We start from the raw sequence: 11,471 nt of genomic DNA, 5'->3' as shown, positions 1-11,471 counted from the left end.
CCCGATCCTAACTTGGATCCATTCTCTAGGCGTCTCGTAGCCACCATTCTGGTAAGACACCAGGAAGATCTCTAATAACCCGTATAATGACAAAGAACCAATTCCAAACCAAACCCTAGGGGTTGTGACTTCCTTGCTATGCGTATGGGTCCTGTGTTTTCAGTAATACGAGCCCATACTACCTTCCATACCTACCCATATTTGTCTCAAGTATCATCATAACGCCCTAACACTATACGTAATCATAGCGAGCGCTCAATCCTCACTCCTAAAGGAATGCTAAATATCATATAACTAGCCTCCTGGCCTCACACAACCCACCCATCCATGAAACTTACACCAACACTGCAGCACTAGTGGATGCTAGCCATACATAATGCTGGACCCTATAGACTTTTGAATATCCAATCCTACCCTAAGCCCCCAATCAAACAAGAATAGAACATAAGGCCAAATCAAACATTCTCAGGCTATAAGATCTTAATTATGTATAACCGTGATGCATATACTAAGCAACTACAATAATGATGTCAATCTCATATAAAGGAAACCCTAGGCTAGCAGGCATCATGTAATCATGCAATTCCGTCATGCATTTCCTGAAGATCCCTAGCCTAGAACTAGCATGTCATTCTAACATATCACATAATCAAATAGTGTATGGAATTTTGGGGTCTATTTAGTGGCTCCGGCTGATCGTACACCCAACATCCTCCTTTACTTATTTTGAAAACCATTTTGGACGTCATTTTCAAAAACTTTCCTTGATTTGAGACTGGATTCACACGAATGTTCCTCCAATTCACTCAAACCAAGGCTCTGATACCAACTTGTAACACCAGTAAAATTCAAGCCAATTTAAAACTTTTTAAACAATTTAAACCATTAAGTTATTACAATTTGTTTTCAAAATAGTTTAAGCATCAGAGTATCCCCAGAATCAATCATGAAAATATGAGGAGGTGCACGATCATGTCTTCTCCTTCCCGCGATCATCAGAAATACCTGAAATAAAATCAACAACTGTAAGTACGAAGCTTACTGAGTTTCCCTAAAATACCAACGCCATACAAATATAACCATATCAAATAACAAATACAGAACATCATGTATAATGAGTCTTCAGCCTGACTAGACCGCCTCGCAGGGCCTACAGCCAATCTGGGCCGCTCCTAAGCCTTCGGCATGACTGGACCGCCTCGCAGGTCCTACAGCCTATCCGGACCCCTCACCGGGAATGTTGGCTTATAGTACAAAGCAGGACCGCCTCAACCCAACCCCCAATCAAACAAACATGTGCACATAAATATCATACGCTAGCATATATCATATAACAGTCAAACCGATCTAACATATCACTAATCATTACAATATCCCAATAATAGGGATACAGACCTAACCGATCACTAACATAACATCATCCTATAACCAGGACAATCATGTGCACATAGATACCATATACACACTAGCATGTATATATATATATATATATATATATATATATATATATATATATATATATATATAACAGTCAAACTGATCTAATAGATCACAAAGCATAGCAACAATCAATAACCAGGATATTGACCTAACAGGTTACTAACATAGCCTCATTATGTATACCACGATACCGACCCAACCGGGTCACTAAAGCATGGCATATCACCATCCTAACTACCAGGATGTAAATCAGTAAGCATAACATGCAATAATCCGAATACAATCCATAAAGGGTCGGCCTTGGTGCCTTAGATCCTATTGATACAGTGAGGTTAACTGAGTTTTCTTCTCGATACGCCTGATTTTTTTTTTCTTAAAATGATTCGTTTCAAAGAAAAAAAATTATTTTTATTTATACTTTGGGCATTTATTTTGTTTTATTTCTCCTTCAAGCGCAATTTTAGGGGGAGATATATATATATATATATATATATATATATATAATCAAAATACAAAAAAAATGTCTTTCTTTCGTAGGAGATCATTTAGGAAGTGATATCAACATGTGATAACAGGCAATTTGAATCTATCTAAGGTACCAAAGTTGAATTGTCTAGGCTCTGTGTTCAATGCGATGGTAGGTACAAAAGAATATACGGACTGGAATAGGCATAGTTGGATTAGGAAAAGACTTGACAATCAATGACTTAGTTAGTCATGTTTGGCCTGACAATACGACGCTCGGGTAGATTGAGCAGGGAGATGTACATGATATCCTGCGGATCGCACTAAATAATATATATCTAGATTTGTGGTTTAACTTTTCCTCGATGTACCGACTCTTGTCCTTAATTCCTATATTAACGGGGTGACCAGGGAATTCCGATAAATTAGGTCTGTAGAAGGTTATTTTCTTGCTCTCTTTCTGTCAGTCATATGTTGCCTCTTCTGCATGATTGAAAGATCCGACCTTGATTGCAACATATGCAACTCTATCTTTAATGATCTCCTTCTATATGAAATTCTTTCTGCCTGTTAGCCATATGATGTCTCTTTTGTGCGATCGAAAGATTCGACCTGGTACACAGCATATGCACCATTCTACTTCTCAATCCCTCTAAATCTGGTTAGTTATATATTAATCCCTCTGTGTCATTGTAAGAGATCCGACCTGGATGTATAACATATGCATTCTGAATCTGACTTCTCCCATAATAATTGTCTACTCATCTAAAGTAAGGAGTATTCTGGAAATCCTTGGTTATCGGGGTATATTTGGAAGCGGGAAATACACTCTAATACAACTAAAATTGAATAATTAATAGGTTGTCTTTAGATTTCGCTGCTAAATTTTGGTGGAAAACAATATCATTTGTCGTCGTCGGTCAAATGGTCCTTCTAGAAGTATTATTTAAGCATATAGGGTCAAAAGTTTTGTCACGTGTAGTATGTCCTCATCTGTCACAATCTTTTGTGTTTAAGTGGACCACAATACCGACTATTGACCAGATCCACTCATGAAGGTAGAGGTACTGAAAAACAGATTAAGGTTGTCCTAACATTTTGATCCCAAATCAATCTTAAAGTTAGCTACTATTTTTATTTTTATTAAATTTGTTTATAGTTTTCCTCTATACACAAATTTAGGGGGAAAATTAAAAATTTTAAAAACCAAATCAAAATCAGGAAAATTAAAAATCCAAAAATAGTGTTATTTCTGTTTTATTTCTTTTTTAGAAAATTCAAAAAATCAAAAAAAATATTTTGTTTCTTTTTATTTTTTTTCAGAAAAAATGAAAAATACAAAAATATTGTGTACTAAGTTTCTTTTAGTTTTGTTTTTATCTCAAATTTTCTTTGTCTTGAAAAGTGAATTCAGATGTAGATAAGACTCGTGAAGACTGTATCGAGTATTTTTGAGCCAATGCTTCATCTGTGATCATTGAAAAATTCTCATTCGAATGAACAAGAAATGAAGATTATTCTTTCAAGATACAATCTTTCAACCCCAGAAGCAAGGTGAAGTTGACTTGAAGATTATGTGACAGATTGCATTGAAGTCTCCTCAATCAATTTGCTGCTATCTACGTACCTGTTGAAATGATTCAGAAGATTCGTTCTATCTGATATTCTCTCTGAAGATTCTCAAGCTGAAAGTGTTGATTTTCAAGAATCTCTACATGAAGCCTCCACACCCAACGTGCGTTCAAAGTCAAATCTTGAAGAAAAGCCCATTCATTCAAGATGAAGTCATGCAGCTAGAAGATTAATTTGCTCATCTTGAAGTTGTGAAGAAATTAAAGAGAAAAAGGTAAAGCTAAGCTCCAAATGAAGATTGATAACAAAAGCCAGCTACATTCTTAGGGGGGGGGGGGGGTTGTTGGGATAAAATAAAAGAAAGCTATAAACCAAGGGGGAGATTCTTGGGTCTAAAAATATGGTTTCTACTTTATTTTTCTAAGCTTTAATAGTTTTCGATCCATGTGGTGTTTGCAGTTTAGTGTATCCACAACCAGATGGGTGTTTACGACTGTGAATTGGTTCACGGCCCATGTTCCATATATATATATATATATATATATATATATATATATATATATATATATATATATATATATATATATATTGTTAGTGGAGTCATAAGAGTATATAGTTAGGGGGGTGCTAAATGTGTGCAACTCAAGGTGTCCTAGAGAGAGAAACTAGAGAGAAGAATAGAGTGTGTGTGAATCTAGTGTTGGATTATCATTCATATCATATAAACATCATAGATTCATCTTATTCTTCTTCTTCATTTGATCTTGCATCATCCAATTGATTAGGCTTCCGCACCATCAATTAGATATGATTGGTACATCAAAAAAATTTGGGACTTACACGCGGGCGCTAAAGATAGTGTGCACGACAGTGGTAAACCTGGCCCCGAGCGCTTCTCTTGGCTTGTATATCGTTTCTTAAAATGATGGTTATATTTGTATTCTTTTGTAACAGAATTGGAATTTTAATTTAAACGGTTAAAAACATTGTGTAAATTTAGAACAAAAGTAACTCAAAATTTAATAACTACTCATTTTACAACAATAATAGTAAACATAAATATTATGCCACGCTTATTAGTGGGGAGCATAAACTTTGTAGGTCTAGCCGTCGGGGATAAGTCAACTATTATTAATTAAATTGAAAAGATCATAGTACCGAAATTACATTTGACAACTGCTGATTATTTATAGTGTACCAGGAAATTTCCTGGTAAGTAAGTAAAATCAACCTAACCGAGAACCAAATATATACGAACTTGTTACATAATGTTTCTCTTCACAAAAAGAAAAAATGGCAGCACCTAAATTTATAGCTAGTGCAATCGTTGTTCTCTTAATAAGATCAGAATTTCTTTTCTCTTATGCTAATGATGCTGGTAAAAAGTGTACTCGGTCTGAACTAGAAGCACTTCTTAACTTCAGGGAAGGTCTTGTTGATCCCGAACATCGGCTTTTATCATGGAAAGGAAACTATTGTTGTCAGTGGCATGGTATTGGTTGTGATAACTCAACCGGTGCTGTTAACAAGATTGATCTCCACAACCCGTATCCTTTGAGTTATGGCCATGATCAACCCGGAAGGTATGGTTTCTGGAACCTTAGTGGTGAGATTAGACCTTCGTTGCTCAAACTCAAGTCCTTGACTTACTTTGACTTGAGCTACAACACTTTCACGGAAAATAAGGTCCCAGAATTCATTGGTTTCTTGAGAAATCTGAGATACCTAAACCTTTCAACAGCTGGGTTTAGTGGTCGGATTCCTCAAAGTATTGGAAACCTCTCTCGCTTGCAATATCTTGATGTGTCAAGCAACTTCGGTAGTTTGAACGTCCAAACTCTTGAATGGTTGACCAAGATTAGGTATCTGAAGCATCTCAAGATGACTAACGTTGACCTCTCACATGTGGGCCCAAACTGGTGGGAAATGTTGAACAATCTTACGTCACTAACAATGCTTCATCTTTCAAGTTGTGGACTTTCCACTCTTTCACGCGTTGATCTTCCTGCTCTTTCGGATTTAGACCTCTCTATGAATAGCTTTGATTCCAAGTTTCCCGATTGGGTTTTGAACCTCACAAGACTTTCTTCCATAGATTTAAGTAACTGTGGTTTTTATGGAAGAGTTCCACTTAGTCTAGGTGAACTACAAAATTTACGATACCTAAGTTTGGCGATAAATAACAAACTCACAGCTAGCTGCACACAATTGTTTAAGGGAAGCTGGCCAAAGATTGAAGTTCTTGATTTTGCTTCAAACAAGTTACACGGTAAAATTCCAGCTGCCATTGGCAACATGACTTCTCTCACTTCTCTGGATCTATTTGACAATAACGTCGAGGGTGGAATTCCTGGTTCAATTGGAAAACTTTGCAACTTGAAGTTCTTGTCGATTTCAGGAAACAACATGACAGGAAGTTTGCCAGAGGTTCTCGAAGGGGTGGACACGTGTGTATCCAACAGCCCAATGCCTAACCTGGAGAAGCTGTGGTTGACCAACAATAAATTAGTTGGTAGACTTCCCGAATGGGTAGGTCAGTTGGGTAATCTTGAAGAACTGGAATTGGATTATAACCAGCTTCATGGTTCGATTCGGACGTCTTTAGGGAGATTACAAAGACTTACTAGTTTGGGACTTGGAAGGAACAAGTTTAACGGGACTCTTCCAGAGAGTTTTGGTCAGCTGTCTGAGTTGACGAACTTTGATGTCTCTTTCAATGATTTGTCTGGCATTGTTTCCGAAGCCCATTTCTTGAAGCTAAGTAAACTGACAATCTTGCATCTTTCTTCAAATTCCTTGATCTTACATTTGAAAGATGATTGGATCCCACCATTCCAGGTCCGAAATCTTGATCTGGGTTCATGTCAAGTAGGTCCATTTTTTCCAAATTGGCTTAAAACTCAGAAAAATATCAACTTTCTTGATCTCTCCAATGCCAGTATTTCTGATTCAATACCATTTTGGTTTTGGGATATGACCTTTAATCTATCCTTGCTAAATATTTCCCTCAATCAGATACACGGGCAGCTACCATCTTTATTAGACGTTGCTCCATTTGCAGACGTTGATTTGAGCTCGAACCTGTTTGAAGGACCTATTCCTCTTCCAAGTGTTGAAGTCGAATTATTTTATCTTTCCTTCAACAAATTTTCTGGTGTTATCCCATACAACATCGGAAAAATCATGCCAAATCTCAACTTCCTCTCCCTTGCAAGTAACCGTTTATCAGGAGAAATCCCATCGTCGATAGGAGAAATGGTGTTACTTGAAGTCATTGATCTGTTGAATAATTCGTTGATTGGATCCATCCCTCCAAGTATTGGGAATTGCTTATATCTTAAAGCCTTAGACCTTGGATACAATAATTTGTCTGGAGTAATTCCCCAATCTTTTGGCAACTTACACTTCCTTCAGTCACTGCACTTAGACGACAATAACTTTTCAGGAGAGCTTCCTTCATCGCTTAAAAACTTATCCCACCTGGAGACAATGGATCTAGCAAACAACAAGTTTTCCGGAGATATCCCACCATGGTTAGCTGATCATCTTACAGCTCTTAAAATTCTAAGCTTGAGATCAAATTCTTTTTCAGGAAGAATCCCTACAAATTTCCCGGGTTTATCGAATCTTCAAGTCCTTGATCTTGCCTTAAACAATCTGAGTGGCATGATCCCGACAAACTTGGGGAATCTCATAGCCATGTCTAAAGATCGAATTGTGAATCAGTATCGGTTTTATGGTGTTTACCGTGGAATATACTACAAAGAAAGGCTGTTCATATATATAGAAGGCAGGTTTCTTCAGTACACCAAAACTCTTTCCTTGGTAGCTTACATGGATCTATCAAAAAACAGCCTTCATGGTCGTTTCCCCGTTGAGTTAACAAGGTTGATTGGTCTAGTGTTTTTGAATCTGTCAAGAAACCAAATCGGTGGTTCCTTGCCGGAAAACATCTCCAGTTTAGTTCAGTTGGGCTCACTTGATCTTTCAAGCAACAAGTTTTCAGGTGTCATTCCTTCAAGCGTGTCATCGTTAACATTCTTGAGTAGTCTGAACATGTCCAATAATAACTTTTCAGGCAGGATCCCTGTTGGAGGACAGATGACAACCTTTGGAGGATCTTCATTTTCCGGAAATCCAAATCTTTGTGGACCTCCTCTTGCTGTTAACTGTGGAAGTGACAGCTCTGACAACAGGACACCTCTTCCAAATGATGTCAAAGCTGAATCTGATGACGATAAGTGGTTTCCTTTGAGCATTGGACTGGGATTTGCCATTGGCATTTTGGTTCCCTCGATGATCATGTGGATTAGAAGACCTTGGGGTGACGCCTACTTTAATTTTGTTGAAAGTGTGGTTCATAGGATCGAGCGTGTTAAAACAAAAACTGCACAAATCACAGTCACGTACACACGAAGAGCCCGTCGCCCTTCTTAGTTTATCAATTTAAAGTTGTTTTTAAGATAAATATAATGTAGATGTGTCATTTCATGCTTCCTGAAGTTATTTTAAAATAATATAGGTATATGGACATGAATGTAAAGCTTTCTTAAACTATTGTAGAAGTAATATATATGTATTATTAATTAATGTTCTATAGCATTATATATGTATTATTAATTAATGTTCTATAGCATTCTCAATCAAGTCTGTTTGCCCCCTAAAAGACAGGGCGATGGCCCATGTGCAACGACCGTCTTCGAGGTATTATTTTATTTTATATTTCTTAATTTATTGTTGGGCTAAATGTAGATATAAGGACTAAGGAGTGGACTTAAGCTAGTGGGCTGAGATCTTGGGCCGCCTATAAGTCGTACCATGGGCGTAGCATTGGCGTACGTGGGGCGTAGAGGCACATTGGACTCGGGGGACGCATGCACGTACGCGCAGTGTACCAAGAGGTACGCCCAACGTACGTGAGCAAATGCCAAAACCCTAATTTTTAGGGCTTAAGACATATAAATACCCCCATTATAGCCACCCATGGCTTCCTTACGAGTCCCTCACCCTCAAAAAACCCTAATACGCCCTCATACTCGATTGTTGTGTGTGTTTGACCTTTTGAGCTCATTTTTGGTGAAGAAAAGCTTGGAAGAAGAGAAGAGGAGTTGAAGAAGAAGAACTTGAGAAGGATCTGGGACTAGTTCATCCTTTGGCACTCAAAGGAGTTATAAAGCTTCCAACTTTCCTCTTAGGAACTTAGATCTAGGGTTACGAAGCTTTGGAACTCTTTAGGTCCAAAGGATGGATCTTTATCATGCAACTTCGTTTTTGAGCTTAGGGTTGCACCCTTAGCAGTAAAGTTTCAATTTAAGGCCTTTATGCAACCATGCATAAGATCTAGCCATTTTTATGGAGTTAGTTGCTATTATTCTATGTTTGGGTCATTTGGTGGGTTGCAAGCCACCAAGTGATCGACTTTATGGGTTAAGACGAATTATTGGACTCAAATATGTAGTTTGGACGTAGTGCCTTAAGGGATTAAGCAGTTTTGAAGGAAATGGCTTAACAGAGGAGTACGCTAGGCGTACACGCTAGTACGCACAACGTACAAGTCATGCAAGTTGTACGCGCAACGTACAGAAGAGTACACTCAGATTGTGGACTTTATGTTATTGGGCCTCGGTTTGGGCCAAGCTTTGGGCTTAGCAGATGTTGGGCCGTGATGGGCCCCCAGGAGTCGGTTAAGGGCCCAATGACTAGTTTGGGCTTGGGAGGAAAGCCCATTTGAGGAGTTGGGCCCAATTTAGAAAATTGGGCCATTTGAGGACTTTAATGGGCCTTAGTGAGTTGGAAGGATTAGAAATGATTGGGCCTAGGTCACAGTCTACTTTAGATTAAAGGCGTAAAATAGTCATTTTACCCTTAGAAGGATTGTCAGTGTTTGACTAAGGGCTTATTTTGGTCATAATAGCCGATAAGTAGTTGGAGAACCAATAAGAGTTACCTTCGCACGAGTTTTCAGCAGCCAGATTGAGAGATGAGTTTTCCTCCGGTAGGAACGGGTTGAAGGCACCAATGACGGCCCGTTTATGTATCTTAGTATATGTCAGGCTTAGGCCCGATGCCAGGGATAACCCGATGCAGCTTGTATGTTGCGGACTTTGGTCCGATGCCGGGGCACACCCGAGGAATGTTGTATGCTTGATGTCTTCATGATTCTTGCATGTATTCGTTTGTATGTTCCGGACTTCGGTCCGATGACGGGGCAAGCCCGAGGAATCTTTACCTGTTATATGTTATATGTCTATGTACTATGTGTTGTTGTTATGATATATGTATACCAGACTTCGGTCCGATGTTGGGCGCAGGGGGGGGGGGGGGGGGGCAATGTCGGGTGGGGCCCGATGCCGAGCAGGGCCCGATGCAGTAGGTAAGGCCTAGTATGTGCTATTATGTGTTATTGTATGGTATGTGGTATTTTAGGGGAGCTCAATAAGCTTTGTGCTTACAGTTTTCAATTTGGTTTTAGGTACTTCAGCTAGCAAAGGGAAGGATTCGGGATGATCGCATGACATGAGATTTTGAGATATTGACAAATAATATTATGTTTTAAGATACATGTTTTATGATTTTTTATTATGGTGATGATTTTTATGGTTATAATAATGATTTCAAAAATGAAATCTTTGGACTGTATTTTTGAGAAGTTTCAACATGTGACACCCAAGATATACCTAAGTCATTTCTATTCTCGGCCTAAATTAGTACACTTTGAAGTTGGTGCAATAACCCACTTTACCATTTAATGACTACAAGAAAACAATGACATTTTGTTAATCGTGATCGTAGATAAACTTTCCAAAAACCCTTTTACCCAAAGATTTTCGAAGAAAAAAATCCATCACTAAAAAAGGGGTAAATTTCATAATAATTATTTGATATACTTGTTTTTGTGACTTCTATGATGGATTTACAACAGTTTTTGATATATTTCTGTAAATTTTAATTGTGACATATTACAAATTATAAAAAAGCAATTTTTAAGAAACATATAAAACGAAAGTTGTAAAAAAATAAAGGAAAATTTGTAAAATAAATTATTATATACATATGTAAAGGCAAATGAGAAATGAATAAAACTTCATGCATATTTAGTCCCTATAGTGTTGTAATTTACATAAAAGGTCCCTATGAGTTTGTTTTTACAAAAACAATCCATACGTTTAAGTTTTTATATGTTGACAGGTTTGGCCTAAATAAATTAAGAAAGCAAATGAGAAATGAGTAGTAAACTTTACGCATTTTAAATTTTTGCCACAAATGTTTTTTATATTGGCACATTTGGTCATTCTATAAAATGTTTTCAATATTGACACATTTAGTCTCTATAATATTCTCGAAATGAATAGTAAACTTTGTAAACTTTTGCCACAAATGTTTTGAACATTTTCACATTTAGTCCTTATATAAAATATTTTCAATATTGTCATATTAAGTCCTTATAATTTTGTAATTCATAGAAAAGGTCTCTTGTGAGTTTGTTTTACAAAATAAGTCCCTATATTTAAGTTTTTATATGTTGGCAAGTTTGCCGCTACATAGAAAATAAGTTATAGAAATTGTCCCAATAATTCAAAAAAAAAAGGTCTTTGTTCAATATTTTTATAGAAACGGGCCACATGTTAATAAAAATTACAAAAATAATTCGTACCTAACAGAAAATTTGTTGATAACGTCTCGCACAATATATTGACATGTCACATCCCTACACTTTTGACTTTTATACTTTCTCCACATGAGTTTTGTATATTTATAGGTTTGCTCCCAACACTTTTATAGTTACGCAAGTTCAGTCTCCAGCCAAGTGGATTTAGTAATTTAATAGTTTGAACTAAAATCGTAATAAAACTAAAAATTGGACAAAATATGAAAAGAAAAATAAAGGACCACATTCTTAATAGATATTAGAAATCCAGACCAAAAATATAAAATGAAAAGTAAGGGACCGTAAAGAAAAAAAAATAAATGAGCAAATTTCTAACAAAATCAAA

The 11,471-nt window shown here is 37.0% G+C and overlaps 1 protein-coding gene across 1 annotated transcript; it reads left to right on the top strand.

Moving 5' to 3' along the window:
• The first annotated feature begins 4,726 nt into the window (after window positions 1-4,726).
• On the top strand, window positions 4,727-8,101 carry LOC111902305 (receptor-like protein EIX1). The gene has a single exon (XM_023898152.2). The coding sequence runs from the start codon at window positions 4,771-4,773 to the stop codon at window positions 7,912-7,914; it is 3,144 nt and encodes a 1,047-aa protein (XP_023753920.1). The 5' UTR covers window positions 4,727-4,770; the 3' UTR covers window positions 7,915-8,101.
• The last annotated feature ends 3,370 nt before the right edge of the window (window positions 8,102-11,471 follow it).

The sequence above is a fragment of the Lactuca sativa genome, chromosome 1, assembly GCF_002870075.4.
Source record: "Lactuca sativa cultivar Salinas chromosome 1, Lsat_Salinas_v11, whole genome shotgun sequence".
Taxonomy (NCBI): domain Eukaryota; kingdom Viridiplantae; phylum Streptophyta; class Magnoliopsida; order Asterales; family Asteraceae; genus Lactuca; species Lactuca sativa.
Note: the sequence above shows the minus strand (reverse complement) of the source record. Positions and strands in the feature narration are given on the sequence as shown.